This window comes from Panthera pardus, unplaced genomic scaffold (genome assembly GCF_024362965.1).
Source record: "Panthera pardus isolate Hobbes unplaced genomic scaffold, ASM2436296v1 HiC_scaffold_22, whole genome shotgun sequence".
NCBI classification, from domain to species: Eukaryota; Metazoa; Chordata; class Mammalia; order Carnivora; family Felidae; genus Panthera; species Panthera pardus.
This window is the reverse complement of record NW_026526788.1, coordinates 57,900,972-57,927,104: the sequence shown is the minus strand read 5'-3', so window position 1 is coordinate 57,927,104 and position 26,133 is coordinate 57,900,972. Positions and strand designations below refer to the sequence as shown.

General features: G+C 41.9%; 1 protein-coding gene and 1 pseudogene across 8 annotated transcripts in view; both read right to left on the bottom strand.

The window, feature by feature from the left end:
* The window catches only part of ABCC2 (ATP binding cassette subfamily C member 2), a 72,037-nt gene extending 46,516 nt beyond the window's left edge, over window positions 1-25,521 (bottom strand). For 2 of the 8 annotated variants that reach the window (XM_019459106.2, XM_053909825.1), the window contains exons 1-9: window positions 25,347-25,521; window positions 23,049-23,222; window positions 9,528-9,653; window positions 7,194-7,328; window positions 6,868-6,975; window positions 6,331-6,386; window positions 4,939-5,173; window positions 2,687-2,847; window positions 1,705-1,882 (exon numbers count right to left, since the gene is read on the bottom strand). In XM_019459106.2, coding sequence (XP_019314651.2) covers window positions 1,705-1,882; window positions 2,687-2,847; window positions 4,939-5,173; window positions 6,331-6,386; window positions 6,868-6,975; window positions 7,194-7,328; window positions 9,528-9,653; window positions 23,049-23,222; window positions 25,347-25,379 — 1,206 coding nt within the window. In that variant the 5' untranslated portion in view covers window positions 25,380-25,521. Of the gene's footprint in view, window positions 1-1,704; window positions 1,883-2,686; window positions 2,848-4,938; window positions 5,198-6,330; window positions 6,387-6,867; window positions 6,976-7,193; window positions 7,329-9,527; window positions 9,654-23,048; window positions 23,223-25,346 lie in introns of those variants that run through there. The other 6 variants (XM_019459105.2, XM_019459107.2, XM_019459108.2 and 3 more) reach the window with 5 other exon arrangements.
* On the bottom strand, window positions 7,341-9,500 carry LOC109272760 (transmembrane protein 147-like; annotated as a pseudogene).
* Window positions 25,522-26,133: the final 612 nt, after the last annotated feature.

The following is a 26,133-nucleotide window of genomic DNA, read 5'->3' as shown; positions in this document are numbered from 1 at the left end:
AAAATTGGGGGAAGACCAATCCCAGTGTGAGGGTATTCAGGAATTCAAAAGACTTGACCAGACTTCTGGGTTAAAGACATTTGGACTACCTGTCTGGGTTTCTCTCTCTCTTTTTTTCCTCTTTTTTTTTTTTTTTTTTTTACTTAAAGAAAATTTTTTTAATGTTTATTTATTTTTGAGAGAGAAAGAGACAGAGTGCAAGTGGGGGTGGGGCAGATTGAGAGAGGGAGACACAGAATCTGAAGCAGGCTCTAGACTCCAAGATGTCAGCACAGAACTCGATGCGGGGCTCGAATTCGCAAGCTGTGAGATCATGACCCGAGCCAAAGTCGAATGCTCAACAGACTGAGCTACCCAGGCGCCCCTCCTTTTTATTTTTTTTTTTTTAAACATTTATTTAGTTTTGAGAGACAGAGACAGAGCATGAGCAGGGAAGGGGCAGAGAGAGAGGGAAACACAGAATCCAAAGCAGGCTCCAGGCTCTGAGCTGTCAGCACAGAGCCCAACACAGGGCTCAAACTCACGAACTGTAAGATCATGACCTGAGCTGAAGTTGGATGTTTAACCAACTGAGCCACCCAGGCACCCCACCTGTCTGGGCCTCTTGGTGAGTCAACATCTGCTTGGGGAAGACAGTGACACATAGGTTTTAAGAGACAAATGCAAAGGAGAAAACCAAGAACTATAAAAGAGAAATCACTATGATGGAACTCTCTAGTGGTACAAGAAGGAGGGGAAGAAAAGGCAGTTGATGTTTAATGTTCTGTTCTATAAAAAGTCCTATCTCCTTATGTCTGAATTTTCTCCTCAGGCTTGTAGTCACTGACTGTAACTACTCTATTTTCAATCCTTTTTATTTATTTATTTTTATTTTTTTTATTGAGATATGATTGATTCTATTTTCAGGGATGAAATGAGATTTCACCTTGGTATCTAGGACACAAGGAAAACACGGTTGCCCTGAGAAAGCAAAATGTTAAAAGCAACGTGTTAGAAGATTAGCAAAATCATCATAAGGAAATGGAAAATTTCAAGTCTGCAGAACTCAGTAACCAAAGTGACTGTATTTATAAAATGAGAGAAGGAGTCGGGCAGAGAAGGGGTGGTCAGATGCTAAAGGTTAGAAAAATCAGTCTCTAGGCAAAAGTGGGTCTAGGGAGACAGAGTCCTGGCCCATAGAGAATTCTAGTCTATAGCAACATTATAATCTGAGATGGATGCACCAAGTCTTGTGAACCCAGCTTCATGTAATACCCAGTTTAAATGTTGGTGGTTTTAAGAGTTTGCCCTTGGCCAACTTCTTTTCTGATCTTACATTCTTTCTGATTTAGTATATGTGCTGCCATATACAAGCACCCTGATCTTACATTCTTTTCCAAGGTGTTCTCACTTTGTCAGGAGAGGCAGGAAGAGAGGGACAGGCATGCAAGCCTTCAAGGGTGAAAGGCAGATCCTGGGCAGGGGACAGCTTGCCAGCTCTCCTCTGGAGAGTATCTCCCTATGTCCCCAAAACCCACACACCCTTTGTCTGTGAATCTGCTTTTCACAGTTTTCAAAGGAACAATTAAAGGAAGCTATCTAGTTAGTCAGAACCAAGTGTTAAGGGTCAGCTAGCATTTCCATCAAATTTTTTTTAATCTTGGGATAAGTGCTCACACCTACTAAGGGGATTTTCTGCGGTGAGGTCTGACACAATCCACTTACCTTCTTATATACGGAAGCCATGATGGTTGCCCGCACACTTGTCCCCAGCATGAAGCACAGTTGAAAGTAATTCTGAAGGCAGAGAGACTGGATGAGGGCCACAACAAAGAAGAGGACCGAATAGAGATATCCAGCCCACACATACGCGTCTCGGTTATTTGCAAAGGAGATCAGCAATCTGCCAAAACAAAAACCATGTAAGTGATGCTCATGAGGTCTCCAAGGACCCTTCACATTGCTCAGCCAGAGCCAGCTACCCTACCCCTGCCCTGCAGTTAACAGAAGTGACCAGCATTTTCCAATGCCTTTGGAAGACCTGAACTCCACAGTTATGCCAGTGTTCTCACTTTTGCTTGGAGGAATAGCAGCGACAGCTTAGAGTTGATGAGCCATGGCTGTGAACAGGGTTAATGAGAGAAACTCTACTTACAGCTGTCACTGCTATGCTTTGCCCCATTCTTCCCCCAGCCCCTGGTAAAAGACGTCATATGGGATAAATGGATTCGTTCTTGGACAATGCAAGCCCAAAAAGTATCCAGCATGAGTTAGAACTTGTCCCAGAGGGCAGCTCATCCCACAGATTCTGGCAGACCATGAAGTCTTGTCATGATTCACCTGACCCTCCCACCGAAGGCAGTGGCCGGAGAGATGGAGTTACAGACACTAGGTACAAGGCTGTATTTGATTTGCTGCCCACTTCTTGGGCATGGCTCTTCCTCTATCAGTTCTGTTTACAAGAGCCCCTAACTAGATCTGGCTTCCTAGGAGGAGAGAGATGTAGAAAAGAGGAAGGCCAAAAGATATAGCATTTTAGAGCTTGAAAATGGCCTTGCGTTTTTCATGAACATAGCACTGCAAGGTGGAAGGCTATCAGGAGCATTTTAAAAAATGGGAACTTAATATTAAGCCCCTGCGTGCATATACAAGGGGCAAGCAAAAGGCAGAGGAGGTCCTGAAAGGATAAGGAAGGCCCAGGACTCACTTCAGCAGCTGAGGATTCAGAAACATGAGGAGGTCATGCATCAGCTTCAGTAGGAAGGACTTCAAGAGTATGACGTAGAAAGTTTTGAAGAGAGTCTTGACCAACCAGGCCTTGGGAAAGTTTTCTGTGGTGCCAGACTTTTCTTTCTTTTTAACGTCTTCCTAGGTATAAAACCAAACAACAGTGCCCACAGGGCTATGTAGTGTAAAACTTTGTCTTGCACTGCACAGCTCCAGACTGTTAAGCCTCTGAGTCCTGTCACCTTCTTTGTACAGATTTTGGTTTTCTCACTGCTTGGTTACCATCCACCCTTTCAGCCGCCATCACTGGTTCCCCTTTCCCCATCCTAACTGATACTTGTAATCTATTTTGGGTGAGAAAACCAGGCAACTAAGCTGGTGAGAATACCACATAAAAACATAGACTCCAAGTGGCAGCCTGGAGGGTAATCCTGAGAGTGAAGGGTGACAGTATATTTTTTTGATGTTCAGAAGTCTTTTTGGTTTTTTCTCATTTATGGTTGTTGTGGGTTCAATTATGTCCCCCCAAAAGATACGTTGAAACCCTAATCCCCAGTACCTCAGAATGTGTCTTTATTTGGAAATAGGGCCTTTGCAGATGTAATCAAGTGAAGATGAAGTCAAGAGGGGGTGGGCCCTACTTCAATATGACTGGTGTCTTCATAAGAGAAGAGACTCAGATACAGACAGGAGATGGTCATGTGATGACAGAGGCAGAAATCGGGGTGATGCATCCACAAGCCAAGGGACAGCAAAACCAGAAGGTAAAAGAAGCAAGGAAGGTTTCTCCCTTACAGGTTTTGGAAAAAACATGGCCCTGCTGACACTTTGATTTTAGACTTCTAGCTTTCTACCTGTGACACAAAAAGATTGTGTTAATTTTGTGTTTTGTTAGGGCAGCCCCGGGAATCTAATACATGGGGCATTACCACTCACTTGCCAGTGTCTTCCTTTTCCTATGATTTGACCTCTTTATTACGTTCTTCAGGGTCCCATCAGGCCCCAAACCCCAGCTTCTCAGCCTCAGTTTCCAGGTTTTTCTACCAGTGACATCCTCTTGTAATTTTGTCACTGAGATCCCATCTGATCAGTCTCTTTTGCCCCCGCCTGCCTCCCAGCTTCCACCCTTGCCCCCCAACCATCCATTCTCCCAGCAACAGCCCAAATGGGCTTTTAAGAGTGTAAATCTGGTCACATTACTCCTCTGCTCAAAGCCTTCCCCTAGCTGTCCATCTTTGTAAAACCCAGATTCCTAACCATGGTCCCTAAAGGTCTACACAGCTCAGTCCCTGTCCACTTCCCTGAGCTCATCTCACCACCTGCTCAGCCTCTCCCTCCATGCCCCAGAACTTTCTTGAAGCTCTCTGAATAAATAAAGTGTGTTTCCCTCAGCCTCACATTCCTGTTCCTTTGGACTGGATTACACTTCTTTCTGATGGTCCCCCAGGTGGATTCATCTCAGACTTTGGGTCTCTGCTCAAGTGCCAGCTCCTCTGAGAAGTCTCTCCTAGGACCCTAAAGTCACTTCACACCAAATACATTAACATGTTTTGTTTTTCTTTTCTCTCTTTTTTTTTTTTTAGAGAGAGAGAGAGAGAGAGCATGGAAGCAGGGGAAGGGCAGAGGAAGAGAGATAGAATCTTAAGCAGGCTCTACACTCAGCATGAAGCCCAACATGGGGCTTGATCCCACAACCCTGGGATCATGACCTCAGCCAAAGTCAAGAGTCGGATGCTCCCCTGACTGAGCCACCCAGGCACCCCAATGTATTTTCTTAATAGCATTTATTACTCTCAAGGAGTAATATGTATTGGTTTATTATTTATTTTCCAGCTCTCTAAAGAGGACTCTTTCAAGCCATTCCTTATGCCCAGTGCCCAAAATAGTCTCTATTACTTGGTACATGATAAATACTGTTGAGTAAATAAATAAATGAATAAATTACCTAATGCTAAAACCCACCAAGGTGCAAATTCTAGTAATGCTAAGATATTATTTTTCTATTTTTAAAGACATAATAGAAAATTTCAAACATACCCAAAAGGAGAGAGAATAGCACATTATACTCAAATGTTTCCATCACTAAGGTATTATTATTATGAATACTACAGATAATATAAAATGCACTGTATAAAGTGATATCAAAATGTAAGGAGAGAATCACTATGCCACTGATGTCCTTCTGCTTGAAGACATAAAGCACACTCACACAGACACTCATGGGAAAGTTACCAGGACAAGGATATCTTGGCTTTGACTCTGATTCTTGTTCAAGCCATGCAGCCTGTCCCCGGAGTTCCCCTGTGCTCTCCCCCGCTGTCGTCTCTGGACTGCCTTCCTGGCCTTCTGCAGCTCTCGTGCCATACATTTTTCAAACTTGCTGACCAGTGTCTTCGTTTTAATCTTTTCATCAAGATCCCAGACATCTTCGAGTGTCAGAGGTTGCTTGTAGCCTTTCAGAACAATGCTGGAACCAGAGTGACCCATAGGCTGAGACCATACATGTGGAGTTGGCGAGGGGGGGGGGTCCCTTGCTGCTTCTTTCAAAACCTGCTCCCTGGTTCAGAGATGGAGGGGCAGAGGATGGGAAGAGGGCCACTGCCCCATCTTCTGGCCCTATGAACTTGGCAGAGGAGCGGGGAGTGCGGAAAACATATATGAGAGGTGGTGGAACATGGAAGAAGATGAGGAGAAGGGAAAGAGGGGCGGCACTACTGAATTAAAAGCCAAAAGAGCATCACTTCCTCCCCATCCTTCCTCCTCAAACACTGGCTGCCTCTCTGCCACTGTGGAATCTCCTTGAGGGGCTTTCATGCTGCCCTTAAGGAACTGAGCAGCCCTGGAGGCCTCCTCTCTACGGTCTCCCTAGATCAGGGCCCATCAGCCTGGTATTTGAGGACATGGATACAAAATAAATTATATCTTTATCTTTACTAGCTTCTAACTGAATTTTAGCCTTTCCTTAGGACATGAACGTAGGCTACCAAACAGTTGTAAAAAGGACTGCCTGTTCCTTGGACACCAAGAGACATCACAGTGTTTTCATGGCTCATTTACATCATCATTACTTTGAAGTTGTGATCGTGATTAGCCCCATCACTAGATCTTGTTATTTAATGAATTCTTAAAGAAGCACTTGGGTTACTACATCACAAATTTGTGTTTTTTAATATTTAAGTGATTATATTTCAGTACATTCGGTTTCCTTTGTAACTCTATATCTTTTACATTACACATTTAAAACATGATTTGAGAAAGGATTCATAGACCTCACGAGCCTGCCAAGAAGGTTCCAGATCTTTTGGTAGCCCAGCTATTTCACCCCTTACCCTCCAAATCATGCCACACTGCCTGCACCCAAATTCTCCTTTTCTTGTCCTTCTGCCTCTTTTTCCTAATGTCCTTTGTTTTTCCCTGTGGAACCCCCAGACCACCAAAAGAAAATCCCCCTCCACCCTCTCCTCCACATCCTCTGAAATAAATAGATCCATTACATTAACATTCTTGGACTCTAAGAGGAGAAATGGAGGCCTCAGGAAGCATTTTTAAAATTAAGATTTCCATCACTTTCAGAAGAATGAAGGGGTAGGGATACAGACAGCCCATACTCCAGGCATTTCCTACCTGTCATACCAACTAAAGGTAATGCTACTCAGAAATGAAGCCGTGAATGATGGATTCTGTAAGACACACACACACACAAAAAAAAAAAAAAAAAAAAAAAAAAAAAAAAAAAAGAAAGAAAGAAAAAAATAAAAAAGTAATTCAATTTGAAACAGGAACTTTGTGGGACTCTAGAATCAGAAACTGATTTTTATAGATATAATGTTATGCTAAAAAGTAGATATAATACTGAAGTAGACTGGACAACATAGATTTATCTGGAAACCCTAAAGTCATTAGTAAAAATCAGGTTTTCTGGCATAGATATATGATGAATTGTCTATGCTAAAGATTGGCGGGTCAATGTCAAAGTATTTCCATGCACATAAAAGAGTATTTCCACATGCTAGTCACTCTATTTCCTTAAGCCATAAATGGTCCACACTGCTATATTGTGGGCTCATGTGTCCTCCATGAGCCCTGGGCATCTCAAAGTTATAGGTGTCAAGATACCATCCAGTTAAATACTACATGAGGTAGGCATATTTAGTGTCTCACATTTGAGGAGTCATCTTTTTCTGAAAATGCTGAAAGTATCAGGATCAGGACGTTCAGTGCATAGCAGATGAAGAACAGGCAGGAATAAGCCAGATTAGAATTGTTGCCCTATGGGGGAAAACAAACAAACAAACAAACAAACAAACAAACCAGAAATAAATGGGCCTTTTTCCAAATTAAGTCTAAATGTCCCATATGTCAATGTTCGTGATTAAAACCTATCATCAAATTCCCCTATTCTATCCCAGAGTTCAACTGACTGTATGCCATTTACTCTTAGAAGGTGCTCACCTCTACCTCCTCGTGTCACCCTCTTTCCTCCTTACCTTTAAGAGTGTCCGGATCAGAGTCTGAAACTGGAAGACGCCACAGAGTACTGAGAGAATCCAGAATAGGGACAGGAACCAAGAGTCCTTCTGCACACACCATAGTCTGCTGTGTTGGAACAGCAAAACCAGGAGCTAGAGAGAAGTTCACATCAGGTTCTGAAAAATACAGTCACTAACTGAGGACAAGAGGCAAGAAAGAGGCCAGAGAACAAGGGAGCAGTGGGTCAAAGGAGGAGATTGTTATAACTAATCTGGCCAAGCAGAAAATACACAATGCCAAATTATAGACTTCCTCCCTGATACCACCCATCTTCCTCTTTCAGGGCCTCAGCCTCAGGGCTGTCCTTGAGACCCCCTTCCCCACCCCTATGTCTGTTCTCCACACTTGGGTGGGGAGTTAGCCAAGAATACAGAGGGTCCTCTACTGCACTTAATGGAGTTACTTTGGGAGCCAGAGAAGTCTTTTCAAGACCCAAGGAAGTTAATGTCAGGCACTACAGTAGTCCATCTGGGGAGGCAGATTCTGCTGGACGAGTGCAAGCTGTCTATAGGATTTTCTAATAATATCAAACTAAGTAATAATAATAATAAAAAAAACCACTTGCCTTGTAACAGCTCACTTAAATATAATTAAATGTTTGTTTCCTAGATTCTGTGCCGAACGTGTAAACTAGCATTCTGAAAACAAAGCCACGATTAGTAGCATTTGCTAATTTTTGTGGTGTAGAGATTACTACCATGGTAAATGTCAAGCCCCAACATACAGTCACTAAACAGCGTCGGGAAGAGATGCACACGGCCCTGTGAGCGGGCTCCAGCACACCATGCCGACACCCTTCTCGTTTTATAACAATGGTAGCAAACAATAATGCCTGCAGGGGCCAGGCCATGTTCATTCCCGAGTGAAGTAAAGGTGGAAGACTAGGCTGAGCAGATGTGTAATCTATCAGGGATGACTGCCACTCAGTGCCAGCTGACCATTGCCCTATGGGGACACACGCCCATAAGTGCCAGGCATGCTGATTTTCCAAGGAAGTTTAGAAATCCACAGAGTTATGTGGCATCTTCCTCTTTTAAAAAATGGTGGCAACTAATTCAGTTGTTGTTCAGACACTGCACAGGCCTCCCCGCAAAAACAGCCTGTTGGAGAAATAGCCGTTTCTGTTATCAAGTTTATACAAACAACCCTGGACTCAATGATCCATTGATAAGACTACTGGTCAATTTAAGAATAACATTTACATAATTTTTTGTTTGTTTGTTTAACTTCTGAAACACTGTTTATTTCACTGAAACCTGGAGGCAGGGGAATGGGTATGTGAATGTCTGGGACACCAAGCCTAGGAGTGCATGTTGACAACAGGAACATACAGGGCCAGGGTGCGAGGGCCAGCAGTGCTGTCCAGCTGTCCAGGGAACAGAGGTGGACAAAGATCTCTATGACAAAGGTCTTGTAGCACTAAAGAACACCAGTAGAAGTACTGCTGGCTGAAAAGTGTGGTACGGGTCATAGCGTGCAATCATCTAGACCCGGGCGGATGCATCGATGTAATGGACCAGACTAATGTTGGAGTCCATGCTCTTCTGGATGTACTTCCAGTCAAATTCAGTGCCCTGGGCTCCCACTCAGAGGGGGATGTGGCGGGACATAACGAGCATGGTGGTGGCCCAGCCCCGGGAAGCACCCATGACCTGTCCTCCCCCTTGCCTGCATTCTGGGACATGACAAGGTTTAGGCCTATCAGGTCTACCACATCCACGCTGGCCTTCATGAACTCCCCAGTGAACTCATACATGCCGCCTTCCCAGGTGAGGAAAAAAAAAAGTGGCCAGAAACAGCATCTTGCACAGCTGCACGAAGAGGTGGGTGACCCTGGCCTGCACACATTTCCAGAAGGCATTGTACTAAGGCCACTGCACTTGTAGGTGATGAAGTAGGGGAAGTAGCCCAGGGCAAAGCCATTCCTGAAGTAGAACAGGGTCATGGTGCTGACCTCCTGCACCCACCAGAGTGTGGGTCTCTGCCTTGGCCAGACCGACATTCTCTCATGTATAATTATTAGATGGAAAGATAGGAGGGCATAAGATACATACCTTTGTCATCAGAGCTAGTATTTACACTAGGGAAAAGGATCTAGAAGTTAGTGTTCAAAAGAATATGAAAAGCTAAAATTTGATTCAACTCCATTACAAACAAGTTTTGCCTCATCATAGGCCCCTCAAAAAAGGTAGAGGAAACTGGACTTAGTTTTATTCCAAAAGAGTACATTTCAACCAGATGACTATGAATAGGGAGAGGATAAACAGGGCAGGAGTGGGGATACGCCTTACCCATGTGCCCAGGTAAAGGCTTGGATTGGTATATCTAATGGCAGGGACCGTGGCTTGTCCAGAGTCTTCTGTGAGTACAAGGGCCAGTTCTATGGCTGCTAGAATAAGAAGGAGCCCAACAAGCACCTGAGAAGGAAAAAGACCACTGTTAAGAAGATATCATTCTTTAGAATAGAATGAATTATCCTGATAAAGATGATAAAGATGGTATGCAGTGATTCAGAGAACGTGTAAGTAATACTGGCATCAACGAATACATGTAGTTCAAGTAATGGAATAAAGATCAATGTATGCTAGGACAGGTTTTCAAGGAATGTTGAGTATGGTGATTTTAAACTTTGTTCATAAATTCTGATATCTTCCTTCAAAAAGATCTGGGTACCCCTTTTGTTGACTGTGAGCTTAGTCACTCATTTCTGAAGAGTAGAATATGCTAGAAGGTCATAAAACACAATACGGCTTCCTCGTTCTCTTTCTCAGATCACTTACTTCAGGGAAAGCTACCAACATCATCATGAGGACATTCAAGTAGCTCTATGGAGAGATCCATTGGGTAAGTAACTGAGACCTTTTGCCAACAGCCATGTGAGTGAGTCATCTTAGAATTAGATGCTCTAGCCCCACTCAAACCTTCAGATGACCTTGGTCTCTTCTAGCATGTCAGCTGCAACCTCATGAGAGACCCTAAAGCAGAACCCAGGTAAGCTGCTCCCAAATTTCTGACCCACGGAAAAACTGAGAGAAGAAATGTGTTTTTAATAGCTAAGTTTTGGAGTAATTTGTTACACAATAGGTAATAAAAATAGATTTGAAAAGGGAATCCCCCTACCCCAACTGGGATTTCTAGTTTCCTTGGTCATATTCTCTTTCCTTGGTTATTTATTATTCCCCACCTCTTCCCCATATAACCTTTGAAGTTAACATTGCAAATGAGTGTGACTATGTCACCCTAGGAAGACTCCAAGCCAATCAGTATTTGTCCTATGAGTTCATAGGACATCATACACGTTGCATTGTTCTAAAGAATCACCCCCAGCCATCAGAATGAAAAAAGTACTACTGCCACTGAGGAAGTAGCAATTCTCATTCTCAGAATGAAGATCTTTAGTACCCTCTTCTACCCGCATCCCTTCCCATCCATCTCTCCCTACTCATTCCCATGTCTCATTCATCCAGAATAGTTCAGGCAGAGATATTGGGCTGCTTGTAATGAAAACCAACCAAGGAGGGAGGTGAATCCATCTGTAGTAGGACCAGTGTTGTTATTTAGCAAGGCATAAAGTCAAAGACATGTTGATAAAGAGAATGTATTTCTCAAGTAGATTAATACATGATGTCGTGCTTTCCTCACCTGAGGCTGTGGGTTTTTTTCTGGAAAAACACAACAGCTTTTGAAGCATTTATGTTTACCTTTAGGTGAACTGGAGTAAAATAGAGCAAAAGATGGAGCTACAGCCCCCAGTCAAGGATGACTTTAGGTCAGGTGAAGGGAATACTAACCAGCTCCTCAGGCCAAGGAAAAAGAGCAGACCCTGCCACAGGTTCACATACATTAAATGCTCGCAAACTGATTATAAATATACTGAGCAATCCACATCAAAAAGGACAATTTACATTATAAAGAACTCCCACAAAGCAATTTAAAACAAAAACAAACAGTCTAGTGCAAAGGGCATAGAATGGAAAATTTGAAGAAAAAAAAAGCCACACATGGCTTTTAAGCACAGGAACAGATGTTTAACCTCACTGATAATTAGTGCAATTTCAAATGATAACAATATGCATTTTTTCATGTAACTGATTAGCAAATATCAAAAAGTTTGATAAAAATTTGGTGAGACTGAGGAAAAACCTCTATGGAGGTTAATTTTCACCATATATAAAAACTTTGAGCCCATATACTCTTCATCCAGTAACTTCACTTCTAGGAAGTCATGCTACAGACACACTCATAGGTACAAAGTTATTTACTGCAGCACTGCTTATGACAGCAGGTTAAAAACCACCTAGATTTCTATCACATGGGGCACATAAGTTATGGGACACCCAAGTAACAGCATTGTTAGTAGTCACTGAAAAGCAAACAGATTCTGGGGTATCTGGGTGGCTCAGCCGGTTAAGCATCCAACTTGATTTTGGCTCAGGTCATGATCTCAGGGTTCATGGGTTTGAGCCCGCATTGGGCTCTGTGCCTAGCATCTTATTCTACGTTTCATAACAAGGTCAATTAGGTCAGTTCAGTTAAACAGTGAGTGGTCTTATTTCAGGAGGTGGTCCTGCAGGTGGGCTTTCAAAGTCAGGCCCACAGTGTGTAAACAACCAGGTAGATAATTAACCAGATATACAAGAAAACCAGAAGAATTCATGATCCAGGCTAGTTTTATAGGTAAACAATAAATATTCAAGGACAATTAATCAGAACTAGAATCTAATACCATAAAGGTAATACCATAAAGGAATCTAACCATAAAGGTTTGTTACTGAAACATTTTTTTTCCTTTCCGAAATCACCGTCAAATGTAGCCAATTAAGACTAACTTGTTTATAGAACAAGTCCGGTTTTAACAAACTTGGCCTGTTTACATAAGTGCAGCAAGAATAGTGGCTGGCCATTTAAGTTCTTTTAAATCTGGTTTGCTGGAACTTTTCATAAGGAATTTCAGGTTGAGCCGTTAACAGCCTTTCAAGGCTAAGATACTTGCTATTAGACTCCCCTGCAATACCTATGGATTTGGGTTACTTCCTCTTCTTGAGGCCCCCAAAATATCATGAACCTGCTAGGAAGTGACCTTTCTTCCTTACCTGGTAAGGCTCCCAGGAACCCTGTAAACAAGGTACCAGGCCAATTTTTTCCCAACAGGCATTCATTGGCTCCATAAAATCAACCTTAGTTCCTTAAAGCTGTCTGGTCATATTGGAGTCTATGCATGTCTCTCTCAAATAGGACATTCCAGTCAAGGCCTTGATAATACAACTAAATGTTTCCAATGGTGCCATGTTACAAGGAAAAAAGATTTTCTTTTTGGGGGGAGGAGAGAGAGAGAATGAATGAATGAATGAATGAATGAATCCCAAGCAGGTTCTGTGCTCTCAGTATGGAGCCCCACTTGGGGCTCAATACCACAAACCAAGAGATCACCACATGAGCCAAAATCAAGAGTCGGATGCTTAACTGACTGAGCCACCCAGGTGCCCCAGAAAACAGATTCTTATTGAACTTCTACAAATAACTAACTGATTTTCCTTATGACAGATTCTTCTAGCTTCACTTAAGCCAGCCACCATAGCAGCTACTATAGCACTGGGTTGATTAATCATAGGGGCAGATACTAAAGTCCTGTACCATGCTCCCAGGGGTCTCTTGTCCCCCAATATCTCACAGTCGCAACATGCCCACTTTTGCTTAAAGCAGATCATTAGCTACACTAATTCACTTGCAGAATATGCCCTAATAGCCACTCTCTGACTAGTAGGAATTCCTTCTCTATCATCCCCAGGCTCAAGAGTGGCCTAGGTCTTTGTTTGAATCAGAGGGCTTGCCCGTAAATCCTTTTCCTTTTCCGTGATAACATCTTCCTTGCCAGAGAAGTCATCACCCCAGGGATCCCATGCTTTGGGGGCACAAGTCTCTTGAGACAGAGTAGCTCTCACTTGGGTACACCGTGGTCTGTGCCCATGCATCTTTGCCATCTTATTTCTAACCCTTACTCCTAACCCTGAAATCTTGCAGACCTAATGGCTGCATTAGAGGAAAACGCGGCTCATTCATCCTTTTCCAAAGCCAACTCTTCTCTGGTCTGTTCCAATTCTCTTCCTTATTCCTAATTCCCAGTCTGTGGCCTATCACAAAGCACAGATCAACTACCAAGCTACCACCAAAATAGCTCGTTCACTGTCTCTGTTTCCTTTCCCCACCATTGCAAACAGGATATCTGACAATCCCTGGGGCGTTTTCAGGACAGCCCCATACTCACATGCTGATCCAAAATGCTCAAAAAACCTGGCCAAGGCTCTTCACATGGAGGTAGCTGACCAACCTGGGGTTCCCCTGAGGACAGGCTTTCCCCTGGCACAGCCCCTTTACCCACGCTGGGGTCATTTCCGGTATCCTGCAAACCACACCAATCGTCAGCGGGTGGAAGAGGGTCAGTAGTGCATCCTTCAGCCTGAAAAGGCACTTTAATACCGAAAAGCAAAGGAAGCCACTCTATACCATTCACACAGAATTTCGTTCAGGGTAATCACTTACAGACAGGGACTAGCAGGCGGGCGCCAGCTGATGACCCAGGGCGGTACGCAGCTCTTCTCTACCACCTCCCTCCCCGTTCTCTGCAACTACCTGGACCTTAATCCCCAGCTCTTATGGAGCGAGGGGCATGATGGTGAGGTCACAGGGTAGTTATCTAAAGTGGTGCCACCTGTGCACCAGAGACGAGCCCAAGGTGAAGGACCAAAGATGGAGTCAGTGTTGTAAGCATTCCTACAGTAGTCACCAAAATTAAGAATAACGTTAATAACAATGGGAAATTCTTTTTATATCATCTTAAGCAAAAAGCATAGATTATGAAATTGCATATGCAATGAGCTTAATTATGTTTTAAAAATATGCATAATATGTAATCAAGTTTGGGATCTTGAGATGAGATCATCCTGAATTAGAGTAGGCCTTAAGTCCAATGACAAATGTCGGTCTTACAAGAGAATGGGAGAAGACACATAGGCATGGAAGACACAGGCAGAGAATGGAGTCACGAAGCTATAAGTCAAAGAATGCCAGGGATTTCTGTCAGTCCCCAGAAGTTAGGGGAGAGGCATGGGATAGACTTCCTCAGAGCTTCCAGAAGGAACCAACATTATCAACACCTTGATTTCAGACTTTTATCCTCTAGAATGTGAAAAAATAAATATGTATTATTTAAAAAAATAATACACACACACACGACAGGAATTTCCAGTTCAAGATACCAGATTTAGTATATTTATCTCCCATCCTTCTCCATTCCATTGATCTGCTTTATTACCACGTAATAAATCCGTAACAGCACTGAGAATATGAATGGAGAAGGGTAAGCTCAGTAGACCAGAAAAGTTCTAGAAGACAAAAAGCAAACATGTCAATAGTGACAAGAAAAAGAGCAGAGAAAACCACGGCCCAAAACATGTAAGAAAAGGCAGCAGTGAAAGAGGAGCCTGATGCAGACATTACTGGTTGCTGTGTTTGTACCTTCTGTCTGTCCGGGATTCACCCTCTGTTCTTGCCCCTACAAGCCTAGAGTGGTAACAGTTGGCCACTAAGCTCCAGGTCCCCTTTTAGATACAATCTTCTCACGTGATCCTTTTTTCCCTCAGCCACCTGTTTCCCATTTGGGCCTGACTGGTAAATTGCCTACTCAAACAATTGGAAGCTCTGTTGGAAGCTGGACCCATTTCCAACCCTATGAGATGAGTTAAAACCAATCATGTTGGTCCCATTCTCCTGGCCTGTAATTGCTTTGGCCGTGGGCTTGCAACACAATTCTGGCCAAAGAGAACTGGGGAACAGCTTGTGGGGGCTAGTTTGTGGGGGCTCTGGGGAAGTTTTTTTCCCTCAGTGATAAATGTGATACATAGATCCAGAATATATAAAGAACTCTTTACAACTCAACAACAACAACAGCAACAAAACATACAGAACTCAATTAAAAAATAGGCAAAGGATTTAAACAATTTTTTATTTCCTAAGAAGGAATACAAATGGCCAAAAAGCATATGAAAAGATGCTCAACATTATTAATCATTAGGGAAATGCAAATCAAAACCACAGTAAAATACCACTTCACACCTACTCTGATATCTATAACTGAAAAGATGAACAGTAACAATTATTGGTGAGGATGAGTATTAGAACCCTCGCACATTGCTGGCAGGAATGTTTAAGGATGCAGCCACTTTGGAAGACAGTTTGTCATTTCCTCAAAATATCAAACATAGGGCTACCATATGTTAGCGGTTCGACTCTTAAGTATATACCTAAGAAAATTGAAGACCTATGTCCGCCCCAAATAAACACAATATAGGAAATCTATCCAATGGTATATTTGGCCATACAAAGGAATGAAGTATTGATAGGTGTATAACATGGATGAACCTTGAAAACATAATGCTAAATGAAAAAAGCCAGACACAAAATGCTATATATTGTATGACTGCATTTATATAGGAAATATCCAGACTAGGCATAAATAGAGACAGAAAGCAACTTTGCGGTTTCCAGGGGATAAGGGGAGTAGGACAGAGTGGGGTGACTGTTTAATGGTACAAAGTTTCCACTTGGGGTGATGGAAAGTCCTGGAACTGAAGAGTGGTGATAGTTGCACAACACTGTGAATGTATTTAATGCTACTGTATCTTACACTTTAAATTGGTTGAAATGGTCAACTTCACGTTCTATGTATTTTCCTATAATAATAACAATAAAAAAGGAGTGAATTACTGACTCATGCTATAGCATGTATAACTTTTGAAAACATTTTGCAAGTTAAATAGGTCAGGTGCTAAAGGCTACATATTGTATAATTCCATGTCTATAAAATGTTCTGAATAGGCAACTTCATAGAAAATTGATTAGTAGTTGCCAGGGGAGAGGGGACAGGGGAGGGAGGGGAAGGGAATGGATTGTTACTGCTTCATATGTCCTGGATCTCTTGGAGTGATGAAGCTATTCTGGAACTAGACAGTAGTGATGGGCACACAATTTTGTGAGTCTTCTAAAAACCACTGAAGTGTATACTTGAAACAGGTGTGTTTTATCGTATGTAGACTATATGTTAATAAAGCTAATTTTTTTTTTTAATTTTTTTTTCAACGTTTTTTATTTATTTTTGGCACAGAGAGAGACAGAGCATGAACGGGGGAGGGGCAGAGAGAGAGGGAGACACAGAATCGGAAACAGGCTCCAGGCTCTGAGCCATCAGCCCAGAGCCTGACGCAGGGCTCGAACTCACAGACCGCGAGATCGTGACCTGGCTGAAGTCGGACGCTTAGCCGACTGCGCCACCCAGGCGCCCCAAAGCTAATTTTTTTAAGTGACACATAGGGGCATCTGATCTCTTTATCTGCCTCTGGACACTGACTGGAGGGTGTGATACCTGGAGCTGCTGCAGCCATCCTGTAATCACATGCTAGCTTGATAATTGGTTCGACAAACTGAGGCAATCAGAAAAAAGATGAAAATAATCAGCCATCTGCTGAGGTTGCTGAGTCTCTAAAGTAATAAATCCTGGAGCTGCACTACCTCTGGTCTTCCTGTTCTGTAAGATAATAAATTCCTTATTTTTTAAGCTAACAGGTGCAACTCACAGGTGAGTCTCCCACTGATAGAAATCTATTCTCTATAGTCAGCCTCCGCCTAGAGTAAGACTGGGAAAAAGGACAGAAATGACAGTCCTAATTGAAGTTCTGTGTACAGAACTGGTACAGTTACGCCAGGCATGTCCTTCTTTCCCCCACTTGCAAATCATCACAAATCCACTGACAACTGTATTTGCCACTGTTGCAGGCTGAGTCTGGAGTTCTTTCTTGTCCAGCGAGAGAGCAGACGCAGAACTGAATACGAGAGGGGTTGGGGGGAAGGGGGGAGGAGACAAGAATCCCGAACAGGGGTTTCATCTCTGTATTAATTGAGCTCACAAGATATTACCCACATAGTGAACGTGAAGAAAACAAGATCTTACACACGTGAAAGTGGAGAGAACAATCAGACAGTAATCGTTAACTTGTGTGTGTAAGAAGCAAAGGGTCAGGGGGCAGGTGGCAAGTGGTTTGTGATCAAAGTACAATAGTATATTGGTGTTCAATGGAAAGTAACTTCCTGCAGGTGTTATAACAAGTTACTCATGCTTCCATTACAACATCTCACTAGCTAACCTGGGATGCTTTTACCACGTGGTAGCAGCTTTCTGTCCTAAGCTTTTTTTCTAACCCATTTATATAAGCAGAACCTATTTCCCCACATGCCACCACTACTCCTAAGCAAGCTAAAACAGATGTACTCTCCAAAGAAATGGAATGCTTAAAAACAAAAATGAAAAAGAAGTGGGGGGGGGCGGCGCCTGGGTGGCTCAGTTGGTTAAGCATTGGACTTTGGCTCAGGGCATGATCTCCGGTGCATGACTTCGAGTCCCAAGTCGGGCTCTGTGCCAACAGCTCAGAGCCTGGAGTCTTCTTTGGATTCTGTGTTGCCCTCTCTCTCTGCCTCTCCCCAACTTGCGTGCTGGTGCGCACGTGCTCTCTCTCTCTCTCTAAAACTGAATAAACGTTAAAAAACAAAACAAAAAAAACGGAATGCTTTTCCTGAGGAGGGGTAGCAAGATAGTATGTGTCTTGGTGCCCCAGAGTAAAACAGTCTTCATTTGGTACAGCACAGGCTACTGCTCTTGGGAGAAGCCAGTAGGTCCACACAGTTGTCCAGCTGACTCAGACTCAGAGGCAGTCCTGCCCTCAAGAAGGGACAGCTGGGGAAGCTGACTTACATAACGGCAGAGGGACCTACTCCAGCCACATATATTCATTAACTTAGTCCCTCACTTATAATTGCAACAAAGAATGCTAATAGCCATAAGAAAGTTGAGAAAAGCCAATACCAGCAAAGAAGATAGCCAAGATAATTAAACAGAACAACTGATTCTGGGATAAAACAAATTATTAAGTGAAGAGAAAATGATTTTAAATTATTTTGAAATTAATGTACTAAGAGAGATTTGAGAATACAGTGCATCCATTAATAGGTTGATGTTTAAAAAAAAAAAAAAAAGGTAGGGGTGCCTGGGTGGCTCAGTTGGTTGGGCATCTGACTTTGGCTCAGGTCATGAGCTCACAGCTCATGAATTCAAGGCCCGCGTCGGGCTCTGTGCTGATAGCTCAGAGCCTGGAGCCTGTTTCAGATTCTGTGTCTCTGTCTCTCTCTGCCCCTCCCCTGCTCTCTCTCTCTCTCTCTCTCTCAAAAAAAAAATAAACATTAAAAAAAAGTATATTCAGAAATTAAGAATAATTCTTAGAAACCAAACCTATGATTGTGAAAATAAAGGCTCGTTACGATGACTGGAAGAAAAAATTGGGGAATATCTTAGAACTTAGGTGAAGCGGGGCGCCTGGGTGGCTCAGTCGGTTAAGCGGCCGACTTCGGCTCAGGTCATGATCTCGCGGTCCGTGAGTTCAAGCCCCACATCGGGCTCTGTGCTGACAGCTCAGAGCCTGGAGCCTGTTTCAGATTCTGTGTCTCCCTCTCTCTGACCCTCCCCCATTCATGCTCTGTCTCTCTCTGTCTCAAAAGTAAATAAATGTTAAAAAAACAATAAAAAAAATAAACATTTAAAAATAACTTAGGTGAAGCAAGAAAAAGAAATTTCAAAAGAGAGAGAGAAGTTGAGAAGGAAAATCAATGCAGTGTTCAAAATCCACCTAAAAATAGTTCTGAAAAGATGGAATTTCAAAATTGGAGGAAAGGAAATGAAAGAAGTAATGTATGAAAATTTCTCTGAGATAAGAAAGACACGAGTCTTTAGATTGAAAGTGTAGAACCCACTGAATGAAAAAAAGACCCATGTAAACAGACTCATGAAATTTCAGGACATAAAGAATAAAGAGGATAAAAGCTTCTAGAGAGGATAACAAGAAATGAGAAGAATTCTATCTCAGTAGCACAGGATGTTGGGGAAAATATAGCAACATCTTCAGAGTTTTGTTTTTTTTTTTAATTGTTTTGAAGCTAGCATTCCATATCCAGAAGAACAATGTCAGAAAGCAAGGAGAATTGCTCTCTGAAAATTTCATTTGAGGATGTTTTCCATATCCAAGAAATTTCTAATTTCTAATTTCTAATTCTCTCATTTTACACAAAAGGGGCATCAAGATGTAGAATCTAAAATTGATGGCAGATTATTTTTAGGAATGAAGGTAACCAACAGAAAAACTGAAAACAGTCATACGAAATGAGAAGACTGAGAGAAAGGGAAGAAGAAGAAAAAGGAAGCTGAAGGTAGGGTCAGTTAACCAAATTCCTTGTCTTTCACAGAGGACAGAAATGGATCTTTTTTGAAGGTGATAAATCAAGAAATACAGGTATAAACACATAATTTGCGATATGGAGATAACCATCGAAATATGGCCTTTAAATGAAGGCCTCTAGAGAACTATACTGGAGGGTAGAGGGGTGAGAAAGAGACTTCTGCTTTTCATTTTTTTTTTTTTAAGAGAGTGGCAGGAAACATACCAAATGTTAATAGGAGTATAATAGGAGTTAATAGGAGTGATAACAATTATAAATAGATTTAATTTTCTTCCTATTTCTCTCAAACCTTCTACAATAACCATGCATTGTTTTTATAATCAGAAGTACACGCACACTTTTACTAAATTGGATCAGGGAAATATTATCATTGTTTATAATGATTACCATGTCCTTAAGTGGTCTTTGTCCCTGATCTCTGATTTATTGGAGGAGCTTCAAGCACACATGGAGTTTACTAAACTTTAAAGAGACACAATCTCACTAGTATTAAAAACAAAGAAAGAAAGAAAAGGAGAGTAGTCTGGCCATATTTAATATCTCTCCATCTTTGCAAGGTCCTCGTTTTCCCAGAGCTTTACGAATGACAAGCACTCTGGTTTAATCTTCTATTCATTATACATGTCTATTTCTACCACTTCCCTGGAAGATAAGTGTCTAACTTCAGTGTCAGTATTTTCAGGGAATATAACTCCCAGCAGTCTATTCTATTTTCAGAAAGTTAGTATTATTAGAAAGTCCTTTAATATATTTAGCCAAAGTGGGCTTCCCTGGAATAACCTCCACCCACTTAGTCTTGATCCTGCTCTCTGAAACTTTTCAGAACAAGCCTGGCAATCTTCTATGCTATATTATGCAATCACTTAAAGATGATTTCCATGTTTCACTGGGTCAACACCAAGTTTATTTTTGCTGTTGCTACACATCTTGCTTTGACCTCAGAATTTCCACAAACTCCAGAACCAAATTCCTCTTTTGTTTCCCTGGGTCTGAATATGAGCTCATTCACTCATTGATTTTGTAATTCAGTTCATTCAATTACCTACTGTGCATCAGATCCTTTCAGTAAGAATGCACATTTAAGCAAGCAAATAAATGTGTAGAATCTCTCACCCTGGTCAAGCAATCTGACTTATTTCAGACAAGTGCAGACAGTTCAGGAAAGTCAGAAAGAAATAGCCCAAAAGCAGGTGGAAGAGGAAATGGAGAAATAAAATCAAGTTGAGGAATGAGCCAAGAAGAAGGTTCTCATAGAAGAAGTAAAGTTTTACTGTGTGAGGAATTATGCTTCGACTGTTCAGAGAAGAGACCAGTTATTTTGAAATTTTCAAGAGGAATCTAATTTGTGCTTGTCACTCTCAGGGTAGAGGACAAAAAAGGAAAGTATAAATTGTGAATGGAACTCCTGAGACTATGAGCAAGGGTAAGTGAATTATTACCTACAGAAAAAAAAAAAAAGTAATACATTGATTTTCTTTTCCTCTATAGGGATTTATATTTATAAAAGTTAGCAAAATGTGATATACCTGTATACCCATATACCCGTATAATGGAATATTATTCAGTCATATAAAGGGATGATGCACTCATACATGCTACAATATGAGTGAACCGTGAAAACCTTGTGCTAACTGAAAGAAGCCATCATAGAAGACCACATATTATTTTAAGATTCCATTTATATGAAATGTCTAAAATAGGGAAAATATAGAGACAGCAAATGGTTAGTGGTTGCTTGGGCTAAGGAGGATGGGGAGATAGGGGTTTCTTTCTGTTCTAAAATTGATTGTGGTGATGGTTACACATATAAATATGCTTAAAAAATAGCATTTAAGTGGGTAAATTGTATGGTTGTGAATTACATTTCAATAAAGCTGTTTTTAAACATTAACAAATATAACTAGGATAGGGTACTGATTTACTCATTACCCAGCCTTATCTTGGAAGCCCAATAAAAAGACAGTTGACTGATTTTCTAACAAAAAGCTCTGACTTATTTTCAAGGTTATTAAAGCGTATTATTCAATGTTCAGAATCTAACACATTCTTGATTTGATCCCTACTTCTAGACTGCATTTAATATTAACATTCAACAAATTCATACTGAGTGCTAAGCTGTGCTTGGCACTTGAGTCAGCAAAGAGGACAGCAACCTTGCCCCCATTCTTGGGGACTGTTCATTCCTATCCAGAGTCCAACAAAACTCACCACCAGCCCCTGCCTTGGAGAGTCAAAAAAAATCCCATTTCGGTTGGCCAAGTTCCTTTCTTCCTCGTAGATTCCAGGTAATCTGATGTCATTGGTATGTGTGCTCATAGAACATTAAATCTAATTGGCATTTAAAAAACCTTGTTTAAGGATCAGGACAGATAGGGAAAAACAAACAAACAAACAAACAAACAATAACAAACTAGTGAAAAAAGCAGATGGTGGATTTTATGAGGTGGCTTTTTTTCTTCTTTTTTTAAAATCGTTTAAAAAATTTTAAAATTTACATCCAAGTTAGTTAGTATATAGTGCAATAATGATTTCAGGAGTAGAATCCAGTGATTCATCACCTAGGTACAACACCCAGTGCTCATCCCAGCAAGTGTCCTCCTTAATGCCTCTTGCCCATTTAGCCCATCCCCTTACCCACAGCCCCTCCAGCAATCCTCAGTTTGTTCTCTGCATTTAAGAGTCTGTTATGTTTTGTCCCCTTCCTGTTTTTGTATTATTTTTGCTTTCCTTCTCCTATGTTCATCTGTTTTGTATCTTAAATTCCACATATGAGTGAAGTCATATGATCTTTGTCTTTCTCTGGCTAATTTCATTTAGCATAATACCCTGTGAGTTGACTTTGCAACCTCAGTTGAATGTCTCGGTTCCCACAAGACCCTTTCTGCATTAATCAGTGCCATTGGCTGAGGGGCTTCTCCCCTAGTTCTTGCTGGATTCTCTCCCGCAGCTCCTGTTCCTTCCATATTTCCCTACTCGGGTATATGCCTGGGAGCACTCACCCTACCTTACTCTACTGTCAGTGACTGTCCAGACTCATGGAAGACTTTGGGAAAATGGAAGCCTTATTTCAGACCCAAGTTATGGGAGATGAGTGATGGTTGGATTGCCTGAACTGTGCAGAGGACACGTTTTATTTCCACTTCATTGTAGGTGCCAACTGAATTGTAGTCTCCTGATTTATTAGCATAGCCTCAAGACAGGTCATCCAGTATTTGTTTCTCAAATATTAAAAATAACTATTAGACTGATCGATTACTCATCATTGGTGTTTAAAGAGTCTGATATCGATAAGATTTAAGAGTCACTATCATTGCGTAAAAATTAAAGTCACCTTAACTAAGAAATATGGCAAGGGGCCAGTGAGCACCTGTCTCAAGAAAGCTGGCTAAAAATAGGGAAGAAGACACTTTAACCACCAACAAAATGTCTCTATTGTGCACCAAGTAATTAGTTTGAAAATAGTGGAGTTCCCATACCTGCTTAGCAAGATAGAGTTTGGTGATAGATGATCTGTTGATCTTGGTTCTGTATACATGAAGAAGCTGCCAAGGGGCCAGGAGCCAAAGGAAACCCAAGGGAATCCACACCAGAACAGTTTGCTCAAAACAAAGTGGCAGATCTGCTTCTGGGCTATCCAGGAATGAAGAATTCTGGGGGACCAAAAACGGAAGGATTGTGGAATATACTCATGTTTTGAAGACAGAAAACCAGTGCGAGACCACCCTCCCCTCCGACCCGTTTCCAAACAATTTTAACTCAGTTCTACATCCGTATCTGGCCTGACCCTTTAACTAGCTGCATTTTCCTATTTATTTCCATTGATATAGCTTCAACATTTAATGACAGTGACTTTTCTGGCCAACCCAACCTTAAAAAGCCTTTCTTTCTAGGCGAATTTCTCCACCAGCTCTTCTAAGGAAACTTCACTAGTGCATTTGCCAGGTTGCGGGAAGAAGAGGAATGGACAGTTCCTCAATTCAAACAGTTCCCTGGGATATAGAAACTTGTTCTTCTTCTACTTTTTAGCACTGATTAAGCTCCCTGACAGATGTTCCAACATGCAGCCAGCAGGATGCTTTAGTCACACTATGACATTTAGCCTCCTTTGAGCCAGAGGGGCTTATAGTGATCGGAACCTGAGGGGATTGTTGGCACAGGAGCTGCAAAGGCACTATCGGATGGGAGGCTCGTTCCCAGCAGGTCTGTAGTCTTTACTTTCTGTAATAGGTAGAAGTGTCTTGGGAAGTGAGGGTGGGAACACCAGTTCTTATTTCTCAGTCTTGTAAGGGGTAATTTTTCTCTCCTTATAAATATTTTCAAATTGTTTTTGTATAGTTGTTTGCACAGACTCTTTAAAGAAAACATTGAGGTGCCCTGACCAAGAGCTCTGTCAGATATTCTCAGAATTCTCCAAAGATGCCCTGCTGAGGGGCACCTGGGTGGTTCAGTCGGTTGAGTACCTGACTTGGGCTCAGGTCATGATCTCACAGTTCATGAGTTCAAACTCGGCATCAGCCTCACCACTGTCAGCGTGTAGCCTGCTTTGGATCCTCTGTCTCCCTCTCTCTCTGCCCATCCCCCTCTCGCGCTCTCTCTGTCTCTCAAAAAGAAATAAATATTAAAAAAAAAAAAAAAAAAAAAGATGGCCTGCTGAGATCCTGGGGCCTATTAAGCCCCACCTGCCTGTGGCATGGAGGTCCTAGCCTGAGGCCCTTGGGGCCCAGGTTCTTTCTAAGATGGGAATGCTAACTCTGCTATCTCATTCTTACTCTTCTTATCTCTCCACCAAGAGATTCTAACTTTAGAATTCAGAAGAATAACCTAAGATATTTAAACTATTTTAACAAGCCCTCCATGTGATTCTGGTCCTGTGCTAGGCATTTGAAGACCACACTTTCACAGAATCATTAAATCCTAGGTTCCTTCTCATTTTCTATTCCACTAAGCCATTTAGTAACTATTGCTCACCCTGTCTGCCTTGAAATTCTCTGCTCTAATGGTTCCAAAATGGTCTTGGTGCTCGTGACACCCAAATCTGCATCCCTGGCCTCAACTTCCACTCCACACCCCTAACTGCCAGGTCCTCTAGAACATATAGCTATCACTTCAACCTCAGCATGCTTTGACAAAACTCAACCAGGGTCTCCTCTTCTTCCTCTCACCCCACAAACCCCACAACAACTTTCCCTCCTAATATTGTTGAGATTGGAAGTCTTTTCCCTATTTCTCTTTAGAGAAGATGATTTTGCAGCTAGCTAGTTTGAGAAAAGAGTCTAGGAGGGGCACCTGGGTAGCTCAGCCGGTTAAGCGTCTGACTTCGGCTGAGGCCATGATCTCATGGTTTGTGAGTTCGAGCCCCACATCAGGCTTTGTGCTGACAGCTTGGAGCCTAGAGCCTGCTTCAGATTCTGTGTTTCCCTCTCTCTCTTTGCCCCTCCCCTGCTCATGTTCTGTCTCTCTCTCTGCCAAAAATAAAATAAAGATTAAGAAAATTTTCAAAATAAAAAAAAGAGTCTAGGATATAATAAACTTATGTTAGAGAATATGTTACCTCTCCCACATAGAATGTCCTCTGGAGATATTATGACTTATCTTCTCTTAAACAAACAAACAAACAAACAAACAAACCCTAGAAGAAACAAAACCAAATCCTGAGGTTTAGACCACCTGCACATCTAACTTTTCTGGTTCTTATTGGTAGCCACTTGAGGTTCATCTACTATTTGTTCTGAGTCTGAGAAGAGTCAACAGTGAAGAGAAGTAGTATTTCTCACCCAAAATGTAGAGTTGCAGAACTTCTCCAGCATGATTCCTGGAGCACTTCTGGAATGAAGGCTCTTTTGTGACTCTGTTGTTTCTTATTAAGTCTTCCTCAGAGAAGGTGGACTCAAGTTGCAGTTTGGGATGTTATCTCCCATTCTGACATTCCAGATAAAATCATGTTTCCTGACCTTTCATCCTAACAGCTTACTCATTAACTTGCTCAGATATTTATTTGCATTATCTCAGTAGCTAGACATGTGACTGAGGGGCCCCAGGGGCAGGTAGACTCACCATCCTCCGAAGAACCAGAAGCCTCTGTAGGTATGGTCTTATGTAAAAGGAATCACTGGAAAATGTCAGCAGAGGCATGCCTGGGTGGCTCAGTTGGTTGAGTGTCCAACTTCGGCTCAGGTCATGATCTCCCTGCTTGTGAATTTGAGCCCTGTGTCTGGCTCTGTGCTGATAGCCCAGAGCCTGGAGCCTGCTGCAGATACTGTCCCCATCTCTCTCTGCCCCTCCCCTGCTCACACTCTCTCTCTCTCAAGTATAAATAAAAAATAAACATTAAAAATTTTTGAAAAAAAAGAAAAACAAGAAAAATGTCAGCAGAGCTGGCAGACAACTCGGGAGAGAAGGAGCCTTTCCTTCTCTTGAAGACATATGACCTAAAAAGAGAAGTGTCCATGGAGGGGCAAGTATCTTTAAACATGCAGTTTTACTTCTGTTTTAAGGCCTTAGAATTTATAGGAATGAGAAATGTCCTACTCTTCTGGATTTTAAATTAAAAGTTCAAAAATA